Source organism: Rhineura floridana, chromosome 9, assembly GCF_030035675.1.
Source record: "Rhineura floridana isolate rRhiFlo1 chromosome 9, rRhiFlo1.hap2, whole genome shotgun sequence".
Lineage (NCBI taxonomy): Eukaryota > Metazoa > Chordata > Lepidosauria > Squamata > Rhineuridae > Rhineura > Rhineura floridana.
In genome coordinates this window covers 3,455,339-3,474,594 of record NC_084488.1, presented here as the reverse complement: position 1 = coordinate 3,474,594, position 19,256 = coordinate 3,455,339, and the positions used below count along the sequence as shown (strand labels likewise).

The following is a 19,256-nucleotide window of genomic DNA, read 5'->3' as shown; positions in this document are numbered from 1 at the left end:
TCTCAATCCTAGCAAGACGGAGATGCTGTGAGGGTGGTTCCCAAGTTCAGATAATTGGTCAGTTGCCTGCTCTGGATGGGGTCATACTCCCTCTGAAAGAGCAGGTCTGTAGTCTGGGGATGCTCCTGGATCCATCTTTGTCACTAGAGGCCCAGTTGACCTAAGTGGCTAGGAGTTCCTTTCACCAGCTTTGGATGCTAAGACAGCTGTGGCCATTTCTGAATAGGGATAGCTTGACCACTGTTATCCACGCACTGGTAACCTCCTGGCTGGATTACTGTAATGCGCTCTATGTGGGGCTACCCATGAGGTTGGTCCAGAAGCTGCAGCTGGTGCAAAATGCGGCAGCAAGACTGCTCACTGAAGCAGGTTATCACCAGCATGTCACTCTGCTGCTGAAAGAACTGCACTGGCTACCTATTAGCTACCGGACTAAGTTCAAGGTTGTAGTTTTGGTGTATAAAGCCCTACACAGCTTGGGACCAGGATACCTGAAAGACTGCCTTATCCCTTATATACCCAGTGGATCACTGTGCACTGCAGGTGAAGGCCTCCTGCAGATAGCATCTTATCAGGCGGTCCGTTCCACACAACATAGGAAACAGTCCTTTAGTGTAGTGGCACCTACACTTTGGAATTCCCTCCTTTAAATACTAGACAAGCACCATCTCCGTTATCTTTTCGGTGCCTACTGAAGGCCTTCCTCTTTCAACAAGCGTTTTAAGTAGAGACCTTATCCCAGTCTGCATCTGGTTGGAACTGCTTTTTAATATATTCTAAAACCTTCTTTTTTAATGTTTGTAAAGCTTTTTAAAAAATGTTTTTAAAGATGTTTTGTTTTAATGTTTTTATGGTTGTTGTGTTTTAATGTATTTTGAAGTCTGTTTTTATGATGTTTTAAATTGTTTTTAGTGCTTTTGTTTGCCGCCCTGGGCTCCTACTGGAAGAAAAGGCGGGATATAAATCAAATAGATAAATAAATAATAAGAGCAGGATGGGTAACAATCCAGAAAGTTAGCTGTCCAGATCCTAAATGTAGGTATCCTGATCTCAGATTTATTAATACCCTAGTCCATATCACTAAATAAAATATGTTTGAGAATACCAGTATAAGTCAGTTATATTTTTTCCAATCACTTTGAAAGATCCACAGCTTCCAATCCTGAGCTTCTACTTTGAGAGACAATGGAAGATTTGCATAAATTCAAAGAAGCTTCTAAATTCTTTTACACATTAGTATATGCATATTTTTAACCAGTCATCAATTTATTTTACTTGATACAGAAAAAGGAAGAATAGAAAGCAGAATCAGAGGCTGTATTGCAAAGGCCTGATCAACATGTTGCAGAAGCACTTGGCAGACTCCCATTTTGGACCAAATACAGGCATACCCCGCTTAACGTCGCTTCACTTAACGTTGCCTTGCTATAACGTACATGCTCCATATGCCTGTATTTCTCCAGAAACACAGGTAGCAAACCACTTACAGGGTTAGGGTTAGGGAGAGGCGCGGTAGTGCAGCAGCAGAGGCTTTAGCACGTGGGGGTGGAAATAGATGCGATCGCGCCACCGCAAATCAGCTGGGAGGCACGATCGCGATCAGCTGGGAGGCATGGTAGTGCAGCAGCAGAGGCTTTAGTGCAGGGCTTTGAGGCTCCGCATGAAGGAGAGGTAAAAAAAAGTTTTAAAAGGTAGTGCTTCACTTTAAGGACATTTTCAGTTTACGTACTCGCTCTGGTCCCATTGAGTACGTTAATGTGAGGTATTCCTGTACTAGGTGCTCTGTATTTTGCAGTTCTTGAAGGGATTATTTCAGCCTTGTTTTAAAGCATATTACTTGGTTAATCTAGGCCAGCCTTTCCCAACCAGTGGGCCACCAGGTGTTGTTGGACCACAACTCCCATCAGCCTCAGCCAGCATTGCCAATGGTCAGGAAGGATGGGAATTGTGGTCCAACAACATCTGGTGGCCCACTAGTTGGGAAAGGTTGGTCTAGGCCATCATGGTTAGTAAGACAAACATAGCAGCAATGCTGTCACTAAAATCTTTGAATCTTGGATATAGGAGTTTTGCAGCAGCATAATTTGTTGTAACATTATTATTTATCTATATACTTATGCCATTTGCTACAAGGCCAAGTTCAAGGTTCTAGTTTTGGTGTACAAAGCCTTATACAGCTCGGGACCAGGGTACCTGAAAGACCGTCTTACCCCTTATATACCCAGCCGATCACTGTGCTCTGCAGGTGAGGGCCTCCTGCAGATACCATCTTATCAGGAGGTTCGTTCTGCATAATACAAGAAATGGACCTTTAGTATGGCGGCACCTACCCTGTGGAATTCCCTCCCCTTGAATATTAGGCAGGCGCCATCTCTGCTATCTTTTTGGCATCTTTTGAAAACTTTCCTCTTTCAAAAAGCCTTTTAAGTTGAGACCTTATCCCAGTCTGTGTCTGTGTTAGAACTGCTTGTTAATATGTGTTTTTTTAATATGTTTTTAAAGCTTTTTTTAAAAATGCTTTTAATGTTGTTTTGTTTTAATGTATTTTAAGGTCTGTTTTTATGATGTTTTAAAGTGTTTTTAGCGTTTCTGTTTGCTGCCCTGGGCTCCTGCTGGGAGGAAGGGTGGGATATAAGTGCTCCAGGAATATGAACGGGAAGAGCTGCCTGAAGTTGGGTGTGTGTGTGTTTGGAAGGACTCTGGGTGCTGCTGTAGCTGTTGCCACTTACCTACCCTGCCTTCGTTTTGTGTCTTCTGCTCCAGATATATGAAGGGGAAGAACTGCCTGAGGCAGCACCTCAGCGCCACGCCAAGTGCGATGCTAAATGCGCTAGTGTCGCACTTGGCGCCGTCTTGGGGTTGTTTCAGAGAAAGAAGACAATGGAAGAAATGTTTATAGTGCTATTGGTTATGGAAGATGGGGTTAGGTGGGGAGAAGCACAATGGGACATGGGAGAATATGTTGTAGATATTGTTATAATTGCTATGTTTGGTTTGTTTTATTTATTCTGTTATTTTGTTATGTATATTGCTGAGATTTATTGTTTACTTATGTTTATTTAAAATGTGATGTATTGTTTTTCCTTTTAACTATGAATTATATATTATATATTGTATATTGATTTTTATGTTGTAAACTGCCCAGAGAGCTTCGGCTATGGGGCGGCATAGAAATTTAATAAATAATAATCTAAATCAAATAATAAATAAATAAATTTAAAAACATGGCTTTAAAAATAGTTTCACATAATTTTGTTGTTATGTGCCTTCAAATCAATTTCTTGAAAGAGAAAATAATGCATGAGGTTTTATTTTTCAAGTTTTCCCTTATGTTGCATTTTTCACACAGCAAAAGTTGGAAATATTCCTCAGGAGGAAAAATTGGGGGCGGAGGGGTCTCCTCCAAGTTATCCCAGACCTCCAATAATGTTTACAATAACCATTTTCATTTGAGAAAATGAGATGCTATTGGCATTTCAGGTATGAACCCCAAAAGACGCACAGCCTAATGGAACCTATGCTAATGGAAATCCTTGAAAAAGGAACTGAGCTCAGAACCATTTCAGACCAATAGAGTGTATGTGTCAGCAAAAAACCAAGCGTAATTGCTTAGCAGTCATCTACTTTTTGTTTTTTTGTTTTTGTTTCATTTATAAACCGCCCATAGCGAGTAGCTCTCTGGGCGGTGTACAAAAAAGTTAAAATACAAAATACTTTCCAGTCCTCTCTGCTCATATAACCAGGATGGTCAGTGCTGATGCACAATCTAGAAATGAAACCAGCCCCCTTTGTGTGTCTGTTAGCAACACAATGAAAGGGAGAAGAGTGGATTTGTCACTAATAAGAACTGTGATAGGATGACTCAGAGAACATGCATACAGCAAGAGAACAGAGATGGGGAGAGGGAAGGAGGGAGGGAGGAAAGGAGGGAGAGAGAGGGAGAGAGGAGTGCATTATAAAACAAAAGGATACTCAAGAAGCGACCATCAGCAGAAGGAAGTGAATTCACCTGTGCAGCTACCACACTGAACAGTGGAGAGCAGTTATCAAGAGTAACAAGTGCCTGATTAGTGATGTTCTCTGTTTTAAGATCCCTATGGGTACAAAGGGAAAGACACCCAGAGACTCCAAAGATGTCAAGCAACCACCTTTTGCTCTCCTAATAGAAAAGTTCAATAGGATGCCTAGCAAAGGCTGGCAAGAGAGGCTCCCAACTATGTCAAACCAAAGAAAGCCCAAGCAATGAAGCCATAGGAGTTTCTCCTGCACTGGAAAGACCAGCATTCATCCACCTGCTCAGCCCTGAAGGTCTTCCGCAAGCCTTGTATTTCAAACCAAGATACTGTATCTAAATGTTTTTTAAAGTTAGTTGGTTTTATTAGTATTTTTGATCAACTTTATACTACTTTATGTAAACCACTTAGAGATTTTTTTAATTACACAGTCTATACATTGTTAAATAAATAATATAAAAATAGAGTGTGCAGAGGAGGTGATAAAGCAGGAAGTGCCTGCAGCAGAATCTGACAAAAACAGGGCACAACATCTCCAAGGTAGAGCTAATCAGAGAGAGAGAGAGACCCTCCCCTTCCTACTGGGAGGTGGAAGAAGAAGGATGAAGTGAGGAAAGGCCAGCACAATCCTAACCCCCTCCACTCAGATAGGGAATACTGGCATCCTCTGGATAACGGAGAAGACCTAGAAAAGCAGTGGTAGATTTTAAGCCCTTTAGAACTGAACAGCAACAAATCATTGCTGTGTTATATAACGCTTTGTAAGCATTCAAAGTGCTTCTCTGCATTTGGTTACATTCAGGCCTCTCTCTCTTTTGTGGCAATTTTCACTGTCAAAGCAGAATCCCCTGTAATCACTGTAACCCCCTCGGAAGTATGGCTTGACTTTCTCTCCTTATAAAATTATGTAAAGCACCATGTGCACTGATGACGCTATACAGTTACTAATAGTATTATAAGATAATAAGAAAAATAAAACGCATACAGATCAAAGAATTCTAACAGCAACCCTGTAGGGTAGGCATCTATTATCAGCTCTCTAGGCGCGGGAATAATCGTGTATGTGTATGAACGTGTGTGTGTATTAGATAGATTTCTTAAGGCGGCGGGTGCGCAGTTCGTAACCAAGCACGCCCCCCTCCCTCCATGTCCGCATCTTCTACCTGTATCCTCGGTTCGAGGCCCTCGGGGGGATCCGAAAGACGCTAACATCGGGTTTCACACACAGCACTGATTCGTACTCCACCTCGGCAGATGCTGCCGCCATCATCCCGATTCTCAGATGGGGAGACCGGCGAGATGGAAGAAAAGGAGAGATGGGAAGGGAGGATAATAACCCGGAGCGTTCCCGACCGCCACCTTTGATTGGGGCAACAAGGCAGGCGAGAAAACAGCGCCTATCGAGTCCCTTGAAGCACTGGCGAGCGCCATCTTGGATTCTGGCACACTCTTATTCAACGAGACCAGCCATATTGCGTAGTCACGACCTGTGGCGGGCTCCATCTTGGATTTTTGGAAGTTTATCCGCATAGATTTAATAAGTAGATTTACATAAGGGGCCAACTCCTGGGTTCACTAAAAACCTTTTTCCTCACTGATGCCGCAGTGATATTCCTATTTAAAATCTAGAAGTATGTCATAGCTGTAATTGGGCAGCAAAGAGAGGACTACATATCCCCCATCTGCCTCAGATCTTATTCCATAACCTGTTTATATATAAATTCAGGATATTGTATGCATCTGATGACGTAGACGCTAGTCCCCGACAATTTATGCCATAAAAATTCTTGTTGTCGCGTTTATGGTGCCACAAACCTCTTGCTGTTTCCGTGCGATGAAGCATAAACCTTTGGCAAGTAATGGAGTGCTGGATTTTGGCTGAGAGGTGGTCTGAAAGGGCAGTTTAAGCAATTTGGCCTTTGCTATACCCAGATGGCTATTTTGCATGAAGTATTTCTAGCTAGAAATCCAAACCGGCCTGAGGCCCTATAAACTGCAATACTGAGTGAGAGAGAGACAGATCGCAATATTGGAATAAGAGACTGTATTGGCATTTACAGGGCATGCTCTTTATAATGTTTTTAAATCTTTTTTAAACACACATTTTTCACCCAAATAAGACCGCAATTAGAAAGCCTGGCTTCTTTTTGCTGCTGCCTTTTGTTTTGGGCAGACCAATCGCAGTTGCGTTAAATTCCTGGGATTTTTCCCATTGCTTTCTATGCGCCAGAGAAAGAGAATGCGTCACTCTATTTTTTATCTCTGCCTTTCTTCCTGTCGGCGGTGACGAAATTGGGCTGATGAACTCATGCAGGGAGCCATCTTTGGCCCTGGCAACAAAGTAGTGGGCTTATAGAGATACAAAAAAAGAAGGAAACTCAATTTTCTAAGAGAATGTACGGGTTTACTTGGAACACAATGTTTCGTCTTCCCGAGTCGGAAGTGAGAACTGCCCACAGAAAATCATGAAGGCGACAATGTTGTGATCGGGCGGCGTGTTCCTCTCGCCCTCTGTCAGCCACAACCCCCTCGCACACAAACCTGGGTGCAGTGTTGGCTATTTCTTTCCATCACGGTCACATTTCCCCCCCCCACACACACACACAAGACCGGAATCAGAAAGCAGAGGGATTCTTTTCTTGGCTGCTACCTTTTGTTTCTGAGGGACGGCGGAGCCCACTGATTTCCACTCCGCTTCTATGGGCAGTTCTTATTTGTGCTCCGGGTAAAGGGGAAAGATCGCTTTAGCAACTTCCCTCTCCCGAGTTGAACAGGGTCCCTCTTTCACTGCCTCTGAGTACTTGCGGGCTATTACCGCTCCCCGGTAATATGCGGTGATTTCATTGGTAGGCGGGAGTGGACTCGTTTCTCAGTAAACGATTGCGCAGAATGCCTGTGGGTACATTGCCTGTTGTTTCCAGGTCTGTCCGGTTAGAGAGATTTACGTTTGAAAAAATGAAAGAATGATGGGCAGCTGAATCACCAAAAGGCCAAGGAGGAGCGTGGGTGGCTCGCCAACAGGCACAATCTGGCTTCCCGGGCAGTACTTCCCTTGTGACAACGTTCACCATGCCCGACTGCTTCCATAAGTACGATTTATGGTCCGAACCATACCTCAAAGTGGGAACCGCTATAAATATTTTTTTCATCCACACCGTATTTATTCCACTATTATTCCACTTTAAACAGTTATGGCTTCCCCCAAAGAATGCTGGAAAGTGTAGTTTGTGAAGGGTACTGAAAGTTACTTGGAGACCCCAGCTCCCCTCACAGAGCTATAATTTCCGACGTGGTGTAACAGCTAGCCTGTTCTCCCACAGAACTCTGGGAATTTTACCTCTCTGGGGGGAACAGGGGTCTCCTAACAACTCTTGGACCCATTCACAAACTACACTTCCCAGGATTCTTTGGGGTAGCCATGACTTTAAGGTGGAATAAATGTATCGTTTGAACATGTACCTATGTGCCAGCAAATTATCTTAAAATCATTGACATTAAGAAAGCCCAGTGCTTAGGAAATCATTAAAATTCCACTGCTCTATAATGTAAATTCTTCCCTGATTTGAATAAATGTAAGTAATATAAGAAGAATTCATTTAAAAAAAGAGTTGAACACATAAGAATATACCTGAGAAACCTTATTTACTTAGGCCTTTTCCATGCAATGGTGTAGGTGCCTATATACCTATACTGTGATTTGTATTTGGATGAGAGAGATTCAGTGACATCCCCATTTATGGCACACTGTATTACAGAGGATAAATATTCCTATCTGCATCACAACGCAGGAAAAAATGCACATTCCCATTCATCATCGCAGGCTGTGTACTTGTGGCACATTACTCCATCTGCATCAGGATCACTGCATTATAGTCTAATCAATGTGTTATGTGGCTTCACATGGAAGCACATGGAATATATGCATTATTGCTTTTAAGATTCCCTTAAGTTAGTTCAGACACATAGTTCAAAGCTCTGGTCAGTGCCACTGTTGGACCATCCCCCATCCCAGACAGGCAGAGTCCTGAGCCACACACCCAAATTTGTTGATGTTACTGACTTACACACATTGGGTCTGGGGATGGCATAATTAAGATGGCAGTGCCAGGATTATAGACGCACAGGCTAGGGCTACGCTTACTACTACTACCAGGCTGCTCCGCACACCCCAATTCCTGCCTGCCACTGGCACCAGGTATGATTGTGAAATCTCTGTAGCAGGGGCAAGGAACCTGAGTGGCTCTCCAGATGTTGGACTCCCACCAGCCCCAACCACCATGGGCAGAGATGATGAGAGTTGTAGTGAAAACCACAAGTTAGCCACCCTTGCACTGTGGGGGTGTTGGAACACATCCAAACTCCTTCCAGCTGTACATTTCAGGGTTTTTGTTGCTCCCAGATGACTTCACTACCCTGAAACTAAGGGAAGTTCTGAAGTTCCCTTTGATGAAATCCATCATTACTGATCTTTCCATTGAGGAATCTCTGATAACCTTCCCTGAAACACAGCAGGAAACCCACTCACTGGTGCACATTATAATCTTTGCAATATTTACTATTAGAATATCACAAATGAATCATTTTTTTATTAGATCCATTCCGATCCACATTCGTTCACCCTGGTGGATGATGATATGGGTGTGGGTGTGGGGGGAGAAGGGAGCTTGGACATGAGAGTACAACCCTCTAGGTTTTTGATATGATTGACCATGGTGTCCTACCACACCCGTCCACTTCACTTGATGGCTGGTCCCACGTGGTGATGGCTGACTTCTGTTTCAACCCATGGCCTTTTGGGGGTGCATCACGCTTCCCTCTTATTCACCATACTCTTCAACATTGCTATGAAGTCACTGGGAGAAGCCAATCAGAGATTTAGGCAGTAATGTTGTCAAGTCTACCTCTCTTTTCCACCTAAGAAGCCCAAGCAGGTTGTGTGTGGACCTCATGAACAGGTATCTGGGATGGATGGCCTGAAACTTAATCCAGGTAAGATTGAGGTTTTGTAAATTGGGAAGGTGGTTGATCTGGACTGAGGTATTAAACTAGTCCTGGATGGGGTTGTGCTCTCATTGACAGACCAGGTACTAGCTTGCGAGTGTTTGTGGACTAGTGGAGAGGCACATAAATGCCTTCTAGCAGCTCAGGTTTGTATGCCAGCTGTAGCCTTAATTAGATGTCCAGACCTGGCCTCAGTTATATTCAAGCTAGACTACTATAATGATATTTGCATAGGGCTGCCTTAGAAGCTTCAATTAGTACATGAGGCTGGAAAAAAATGAAATGGACTGCCTTCAAGTCAATTCCAACTTATGGCGACCCTATGAATAGGGTTTTCATGGTAAGCGGTATTTAGAGATGGTTTACCATTGCCTTCTCTGAGGCTGAGGGGCAGTGACTGGCCCAAGGTCACCCAGTGAGCTTCATGGCTACGTGGGGATTCACACCATGGTCTCCCAGGTCGTAGTCCAACACTCTAACCACTACACCACACTGGCTCTCTCACAAAATGAGGCTATTCAGGTACTAATGAGGCCTAGAAAATCTGAACATGTAACACCATTTTTGTACCAATTGCATTAGTTACCAAAGGAAACATACCAACTGGCTACATTGATGGCTGCAATTCAAATGTACTCTGGGGCTCCAGATCATGCTAAATTACATCTCTCATCCCTGATAATTGACCATATTGCCTAGGACTGTTTGGAATTGGGAGTCCAACAATATCTGGAGGGTCAGATTCCCAATCATTGCTCTGAACAGTTTGAGACCAGGTTACCTTAAAGGCCTCCTTGCCCATATAAGACTTCAGAGGTTCTGCTCATGTGCCTCCTGATAAAAATTGGTTAGGTTAGAGAGCACAAGAAACAGCCTTCTTGGTGGTGGCACCAGTTGAGGAACCCCTTTCAATTACCTTACACTTGGCTCCTTCACTGTAGGCCCTTTAGGAAGGCCTGGAAAAGATAATTCTTTTCAGTTATCTTTAAGAGTGCAAATGGCCTGTATGATTCAAAGCAATTTTTCAGATTGGACATGGACACTTTTATGTTAGATATATTGCATCTTATATATACTGCTCGGTGTGGGCTTGGCCTTAAAAAGCAGTTTATAAATTATTTGAATGAATAAATAAATGAAGTTTCATCTTATTTAAAACTAGATTTAATAGTGCAGTTTTTCTGGCCAGTTCTGAAGTCCTGCAATGCAATTTAGGATATTTGGATGAAGGGCACCCTCCACGCATACTCATCTCCACTGTTTTGTTTTTTAAAAACTAAATGAAAAACAAAAGTTTGATCACATGTAGAAACTCTCCTATTCAGAGCAATTAAGAAAGTAAATTTGCATGTTCCCACTGTACAAGTGCTTACACATACAACCTACCATTTCCTGCCTGTAGCTGCCGCTTCCCTTTCCCCTCTCCTCACCCCAGTCAGACAGAATGACCTGGTAAAACAAAGACTGCAGCAGCAGAAACTGTGGAGACCCGCAACAAAGGTAAACATTAGCTGGGGCAGTGGGCATGAGGAGATAAAGAGTGCTGGAGGAATCCCATAGAAGTTTAGGATGGGGGACTACCTGACAGCACAACATGAGACATACAAGCTACAGCTAGAATTTGGAGAGGAGAAAGGGAGGGCTATTTCTAGGAAGGTTTGCAGCCATTCATAATGGTAATAAAATATTCATTGTTGGGGAACTCTTTTTAGAATAAGAGAAAGAAATTTTATTCTACACCATATGCTTCCTCTCTCCTAATGCAAACTAGTAAGAATCTATGTCCAAAGGGATAGCCATGGTTGCTGGTTTTGGTGCAATAAGGACTAACAAATGTATTCTGGTGTAAGCGTTCATCAAGCATGGGGAACCTTTGGCCCCCCTGATATTGCTGAACCTCCCATCACCCCCAGCAAGCATGGCCAATATCTGGAGGGCCAAAGGTTTCCCACACCTGTTCATGGACTGAACTGAACACACCTGGTTCAGTTCATAAAATGCATGAAGTTGAAGTTGGACTGTAGTCTGTGAAAACCTATGCCAAAATAAATGTGTTAGCCTTTAAGGTGCCACAAGACTTTTTAATAAGAATCCGTTGTTATGTAGAAATATTATAGGCTTATGTTATATATGGCATATTTTGGAAACTAAAACTGTTATTATGAAGGGACTACAAATTATGATCATTCGGTATTCATGGCCTGTTTTCCATCTCCATTTTAATCATTAAAACAGTGTGCCTAAATTTACTGATGACTATGCTGTGGTTGCAATATACCACCTCACATTGTCTATCTACTAAATGTAAAAAAAAAAAATAGGGATAGAATCATAGAGTTCTATATGCATATATTTCTATGTTCTATGGTTCTGTCTTTTAATAAGCACGCATATACTGTGCAATCATTGACCCCATCTCCCCACTGCACATGTCCATATATACACCGTTTTTTAAAAGGATATGTGCCCAGCTCCAAACATTACAGTTTTAGTAGGTATACAATGCTGAAAAAGGAGCCCCATAAAGCAGCCCCCAGAACTGCAACTATAAGATGAATTTCTTCAGAAATTTAGATTCTCGCCCTCATGGTTGTGGACAAACAAAATAAATTGTTGCAATACACTACAGTTAAAACTCATAAGCCACCAAACAAAAGGTCTGTACGTATCTTTTATATTCCATCATGTTTGGGGTGGCTTCATTATTACTGACCACAAATTGCCACTGCTGCATTGCTGACACATCATTATAACTGGAACATCACACAAGCCATAAAAATATACAAGAGACAAAAATGCTTTCCACTCACAAATTTTCCCCCATCATAAGGGGAAACCACACTATTTGCAAAGGGAAAAAAAGGAACTAAGCTCAAGCCATTATAGAAAAGGACCTACACACTTAAAAAAGCCTTTCAAGGCATAGCTAGAATTGACATGGTAAACAGGTGGCATTAACCATTAGGATAAGTACGCCATAGTGAAAAAGGCTCCAGTCATACTGGAACTTTCCCCATAACATAAATACCTGAGAGCGCACCCCTGTGTGGATGGTGAGCACATCTAACATTGGGCATTGAGCACTGGGCTTCTTTAAAGTTCCTACTGTCATAGAACATGGTAAGTTGTGAGTTTTCTATGACAGGAGTACTGTGGGTTTGCTTCAAGTTAGGGGAAACATTAAAGGAAACCTACTGATCATACTGATAACTTGCATCTAGAGCAAGCTGAATGACTGTGCAGCCACAGGGTGGTGCAGGTTTAGCTAGACATGGGAGGATCCTTGCTCCTATATAGGGTGAGAGAGTGGGCAGAGAGAGATGTTTGTTCCAAGAGTATAGACAAGGCCAGACCCACCTTAAGATAGGAAGGTGACTGCCACAATTTTTGGACATCATTTGCAAGAGTGGCAATATGCAAGTTATGGTTCTTAAAATTACTGTGTGCGTGCACCTGCAGTGGAGAAAATGAGTCACTTAGATTTCCTGGTCTAAGGGCAAAAATGTCTTGGGCTGCACCCATGAAGCATGTTCTTTAATCCTATGCAAATAATTGCAAGTAAAAGAAAGGCAGGCTGAGATCACACAACAGAAAACAATCTCAGGGGTCACCTCCACTATTAGTGGTGGGGTCATCATTCTTTTGTGAAAGGAATTCAATTGCATACCAGAAATTTAGCACTCTGTTGCAACAAATCCACTGGGTGGGGGGGAGTCATTTTCCAGTTAGGAAGGTGATGGGGAAATGCACTAAAATGTGAAATAACTATTAATTGATGGAAAACATATAACATCCCCATAAACAAATCAGAACAGATTTTCAGGAAAGAGCAGATATATAACCTTTGTGCAAGCAAATCAGGATGCTCAACAAACAGGTGGTCTGGAGGAGCCCCAGAATTCTTCAGCTAGAGATGAACTGCAAGATATAAAGCTGATCTCCTTAAGGCAGTCCTGTACTACTTATAACCTGTGCATCCAAACAGCCAAGTACTGTGACTTGGCAGGTACCAGCAACCCCCTCTCCAATTTTTGCAGTCTGCAAATGATTGAATCCTGGGGCGGTAGGTGTGTGTCTATTCCTGACTACATACTGCTTGTGGGCTACTTTTGGCTTGGAGAGTCCCACACTGTGGTCTGCCCTAGGGTGCTCCTGGCAGGTGCTAAGCAAGACTTTCTCTCTGATATTTTTCATCTCAATTGTACTGAATGAGGTAGAATCCCCCACCCAGTATCACCTTATGGTGATAGAACTCAGATCCACCATCTGAGGATGTCAACTCTCATTAGAACAACATCCAAGAACTGAGCTAACAACATTCATTTATTTATTGTCTTAAGGCTTTTTTTAAAGAACATGCCTCCATTCCTGGCTAACTACAGTTTGTATCAGTCTGATGACTCCTTCATGTTACACCATACTCCCATATCTATCAGCTCTCTGACCATCTTCTCCATCACCTTCCTCCTGGGCCTCCCTGGAAATGGCCTGGTAATCTGGGTAGTTGCTCTGAAAATGAAGCGAACGGTGAACACTATCTGGTTTCTGCACCTTGCTGTGGCTGACTTTGTGTGCTGCCTGTCCCTGCCTTTTTCCATTGTCCACCTGGCCCTCCATGAGCAATGGCCTTATGGCTGGTTTTTCTGCAAGATTATTCCATCAACCATTATCTTCAACATGTTTGCCAGTGTCTTTCTCCTCACCATCATCAGTGTTGACAGGTGTCTTGTGGTGATGAAGCCTGTCTGGTGTCAGAATCACCGGACAGCAAGGTTTGCGTCATTGATATGTGGTGGTATCTGGCTCCTAGCCTTCATTATGTGTTGCCCTGCCTTCTTCTACCGTGAGATCTCCACAGATGAATTTGGCAACACCAGATGTGTCTACAATTGGCATGGTGAAGAGTATGGGGACAAATGGCCAGATGACCCATTTCCCAGCAATGATGTGTTTTCTTTTCAACATCCTCCCTTAACAGCTAGTGGATATGAGGATATTTCCACAGATGGAATTCTTGGAATTCTTGACATGCATTCTGTGTACCATATTGATAATACAACTAACAAAACCAAAGCTCTGCATTCTAGCACACCAAGCAGTCTTGGCACCGATACAGATACATCGATGATCATTACAGACCCTACATCTATAGTACTTACATCTCCCAGAACCCAGCTGAATACTGCCAGATCTAGTATTCTTCATTCAGATGGTCCTGCGTATTTCCCTCCTGGCAGTTATTCTGGGAACCTCTCTGGTAGTAACAGCTCCATGGAAATGTACTTTTATGGTCACTTCCCTGAGATCCAACTGCCAAGTGCCCTTGTGTCCATTACCGTCACCAGAAGCATCTTTGGTTTCCTCCTCCCCTTTGGAATCATGGCAGCCTGCTATGCCCTTATTGCCCACAAGATGCTCACAAACCAATTTGCAAACTCCCGTAGGAAGGCTTTACGGGTGATCCTGCTTGTTGTAGCCACTTTCTTTCTTTGTTGGGCTCCTTACCATGTCATTGGAGTGCTGTTTCTCCTGGCTAACCCAAACACAGCATTTTATGAAACACTGACTTTGTGGGACCATGTTTCTACAGCACTGGCCTATGCCAACAGCTGCATCAACCCACTTCTTTATGTGTTTGTTGGGCAAAGTTTCAGGGAAAAAGCATGCCAGACAGTGCAGGGAATTTTTGAAAGAGCCTTCAGTGAGGAAGGTACATGCTCCACTGCCTACTCCCAGGACAGAAGCAAGGCTACAATTGACGATATTGATGTTTCCGTCCTCTAAAATGAAGCTTCAAGGCAACAAAAGCGATCCTTGCTCCTGCAAGTTCTTGATTTAGTAGAGTGGCACAGATGTGGCCAATCCGAATTACTATCTGTAGCTCTTGCACACACAAGACCAGTCACACCTCATCCATTTGCTTTGTGCAGAGGTGTGAGTTGGTTAAGTGAAAGCCTGGATTTGCACCATAGAAAGGGAAATGGGGACAACTACCTACTGAATGATCTCTGCAACATGGATGGTAGCATTTCAAATTTGCCAATATTTTATAGCACTGCAAACATGCCCTATAGTATTATATGCCAATTGTTATCCCCACTGATGAAAGAGAGTAGTATAGCCAGGTGTGGTGTGCCAGAATAAGCTTTAGTGGTGGAACAGAAATACTGTAATTAGTAGTAACAGCTTTGCTTTGTAAATGGGCTGTGTTCACAGAATGCTGTCCAAGAAAAATGGAGACAGGGCTTAATTTCCAAAAACAAACCAAAAAGAGATATGCCAGGGTTGAGTCCTGGATACTGCCTGCAGATCTGAAAGGAAAGCCCATCCCTTACCTCTCAACAAGTGGGAACAGGCCACAGTTGCTCAACAGGAAGGAAAAGATATGGCTAAAGATGAAAGGCATCTCAGAGGAAGGCCATGGTAAACCACCTCGGAATATCTCTTACCACAAAAACCCTATGAACAGAAAGATGTGAAGGTGGTGCTAAATGAGCACTGCTTAAGATGCTGGAGAGGGTGTTATGTGTGAGAAGCTACAAGACCAAGCCAAACAGTATCTGAATAATTTTCTTCCCTACGTATGCCATGTGAATAACATTACACATTAACACATAGACAGAACATAGAACTTAAAGAGCAACTGGACTGGACTTAGGCAACTATGAGTATTCTGTAGTGTATCTTAGCTTTCAGGACTATGGAAGATGTGCAGATTTCCAGTGAACATCTTAGGAGCTGCCCAATTAATGAATTTCTTCCCACTACAAATTCACCAACTGAGCACTTTTCAGAAGCATTGCAAGACCTACATTTTACTACTAGAGCTGGGACAGAGGGTTAAGTCAGGAATGGGTGGGGAACAATTTATTCTGTTCTGCTGGGGGCTATTGCTCTTTGTCGCTATTTTTGCTATTATGTTTTTGGGACAGGGCAGGCTATACATGTATATTAAAATTAATTACTTTTAACCCTCTGAACTAAAACACAGAATTTATTTTTTCCTTCTCATATACTGTTACTTGCTCTTCTTAGCAATACTAGATTGGTTTAACTTGGGAGTACACCTCTCATTCATTCTGTCTAATACAGAAAGAAAAAAAAGACTAGGGTGACAGAGATCCTGAACATTCTCTGTCCCTAGGCATCTCAAGGGCAAATTCCTTACAGGTAAGACTTTCCAACAATAGAAGACAACCAGCTCAATTTTGGATCTGAAGGGCCAATAAAGACTACAATGCTTGTGTGGCTTGTAGTCTTTTTGTAACTCTAATTACCACAGGACAGGAGGTTGCTTTGCTTTTCCATCCATAGCTAGGAGGTGGCAGCACTGACCCTCCTTTCCATGTCCTTCTGAAAGCATTTAAGAGAAGCTAGCATAGCAATCTCATGAATCCTAGCTTGTTTCTTCTTGGGGGGAAAGTAACTACTTTTCTTGACAAATTAATGGAAATTGCATACCAAGAACACAAAACTAGGATTTTCATGTGAGAGGGAGAGATTACTGAAGATGTCAAGAAGGAAAACTCTTGCCTTCACTCCATCTGAAATGATTTTCAGCTAATTCTGCTTCCAGAAGTATAAAGTTCTCTCAATATTCATCCCTTCTTGTTAACGTTTTGCCTTCCACCCATCCCCTTGTTGTCTTGCTCATGTTTTCTTTTGGTTATACTATTCTGTAAAAATGTATCATATACATTAATAACACACCACTATAACAACAGGGAATAACAGGGATACAACATATTACATATAAACCAGCACCTGGAACCTTGGTCATCAAGTTATTTAGGATGGCCTAGAGATTGAATCAGGCAAGAGTTGAAGGACTAGCAGCAAGTGAACTTCCCAGTGACACGTCTGCATGAGCCAGGACATGGACAAAGAACTATTATTTATTTCATATCTATCCCACTTTCTCCAAGGAGTTCAAAGTCATATACATCCCTTAAACTACACAACAACCCTAAGAGGTAGGTTAGTCTGCAAGATAACAACTGGCCCAGTAAGCTTCATGGCTGAGTAAGGATTCAAACCCAGGTCTGCCTGGTTAAAGTCTGTCATGACCCCTGAATCTAGCAGCAATCCAGACACACCAGTCTGAGGCTGCACAGGTACCAGCAAAGGAGCTGGACCAAGTTCAGGGCTCAGAGCTGGCTGCTGGAGATCAGAAGTCTACTGAGTGTGAGGCTGTCAGACAAGAGTTCCAGAAGAACCTCCCTTACCACCAGGGCCTGTAGGGTCAGAGCCAGGATCTCCATGGGCACCCACCCCTGAACCCTGAACCAGAACCAAATGCCTCCCACAGCAGTCATTGGTCCAGTGGCACAGGGTGTGCCCAAATGGGAATCTATGGAACAGAGGAGGAGTGCACATCTTCAGGCCAGATGTGGGGTTGGAGGGGTTGGAGCCCAGAAGAGGCAGTCTGGAGGCAGGGGCTTAAAAGGCCTGTCTTCTGTCAACTTTTCTCAGACCAAGTTGCCTACTCAGCTGTAACTGTGGTCCTGCAATTCCTGATATGTCTTGCCCTGTGGTATCTGGCATCAGACCAGAACATGACAAACACTCTAGTCATTGGCTCGCTTTAACTACTTCCCCAGAATTGTCCTCTTGTGCTTGAGATACACAAGAACTTTGCCATAGCCTCTACTAGGGTCCACCCTTGGGATGGAAACATTAAAGAACTGTGCTTGATCTATACAGACAAGTGAGTTATGAAAAAGATACACACTCTGTGGAAGTAAAATGACGGGGGGAAAGTTCTAGTTCAACCCACTGTCTTTCTTCTTGAAAGATTTTAGAAAAAGCTACACAGGGAAACATAAAAACTGCATTGCTTCACCTGCAGTTCTAAAATGGTATAATGTATTCAACTACCACCTTGAGAACCCACCACCTCATTTTGTCACATGCATAGACCAGGCCCACTAGTATATGACAGTGATACATAAATAAAGTCTGTTGATGTGCATGTTGAGGGACAGTGGGCTAAAGAGCCCTTCGCCTGTGTCTTGAGCTTATATTGGAGAAAGTGGCTAGATGCAGAACAGGACTCCTATGAATGTTGTGGGCCAGATGAGAAGCTCTTTGGGGTTAAATCAAGACCATGGATTAGCTCCTGTCTATTCCTAATCAAAAATCAGCAGTAAGTCAACTGACTTAGATGTGTCATGCTCCACCCAATCACGCCTCTAGCCTATGCTCAAAAGACCACTTCCCTTTTGCAAGTCAAAGTTGCTCAGTTCATAGCATAGCTCAGCAAAACAATGCTGGGGGGAGGGGGAAGCAGTTTTGCTGTTTTTCACTCATGACTAATTTGGGATCACAATCCTTGCCTTAGACTGCTTTGAATGAAGCAAGCACCAATCACTGACTAATTTCAAGGTCACATTCACTGGATGCAGAAGGTCCATGAGGTACAGAACTGCACTGCACTCAGGATGGCTAAGCCAAATGTTTGATTCCTGCACTACCGGTTGCTACAACTCCCAACTGTGTTGATTAACTCATTCAGCTCTTCACCCAACAGAACTTTCTTAACTGAAACTTAGTGTTTGATGATGAATAATGTTTGTGTTTAATCATTCAGCCATGTTCAGTTCACAGGGTGGCCTGGGCACGTCACTCTCTGAACCTGTAGAAATAATACAGGGTAACCCCATATATGCTGCCTGAACGCCCTGGAACAACAACAGGATGCAAATGTGGAAAAACAAACAAAAGGGAGTCCAGGAGCCTGAAATGAAGTACCAGAATGATTCAGATTGGTCTTAAAACATCTGGGTATGGCTGTTTCCACACTGTGCTTAAGATATATTATTGTGTGCTTCATGCGAAAAAAAAGAACTGTGCCAAGGAAGTCCAAATTCTGTGCCCTAGAAAGCTGATATGTAAATTGAGCAAGTATTTATAAAATTATGTATAATAATGCTATCCAATTAAACTGATTGACAATAAATTGGGGACAGAGAGTACTTCTTCACATGATTCACAACTAGTTTATGGAATTAATTGCCACACAATGTGATAATTGCTGCCAGCTTAGATGGCTTTAAAAGGGGACAAGATAAATTTATGGAGGATCATTCTATCAGTGGCTATTAGCCAAGATGACCATATGGAAACTAGTGATCAGAGGGAGCATGCCTTTGAATACTAGTTCAGGGGGAAAGGCAACAGCAAAAGAGGGCTACTGCCTTCATTCCCTGCTTATAAGCTTCCCCAATCAATCTGGTTGGCCAC

The 19,256-nt window shown here is 42.8% G+C and overlaps 2 protein-coding genes across 2 annotated transcripts in view; one reads left to right on the top strand and one right to left on the bottom strand.

The window, feature by feature from the left end:
• The window catches only part of NECAP1 (NECAP endocytosis associated 1), a 31,872-nt gene extending 26,426 nt beyond the window's left edge, over positions 1-5,446 (bottom strand). Inside the window, exon 1 of the mRNA XM_061583948.1 lies at positions 5,177-5,446. Within this exon, the coding sequence (XP_061439932.1) occupies positions 5,177-5,283 (107 nt within the window). The 5' untranslated portion in view covers positions 5,284-5,446. The remainder of the gene's footprint in view (positions 1-5,176) is intronic.
• Positions 5,447-10,426: 4,980 nt separating this feature from the next.
• Positions 10,427-18,972, top strand: C3AR1 (complement C3a receptor 1). The gene is made up of 2 exons (XM_061584496.1): positions 10,427-10,514; positions 13,355-18,972. Exon 2 carries the CDS (start codon positions 13,371-13,373, stop codon positions 14,796-14,798), a length of 1,428 nt encoding a protein of 475 aa, XP_061440480.1. The 5' UTR covers positions 10,427-10,514; positions 13,355-13,370; the 3' UTR covers positions 14,799-18,972.
• Positions 18,973-19,256: the final 284 nt, after the last annotated feature.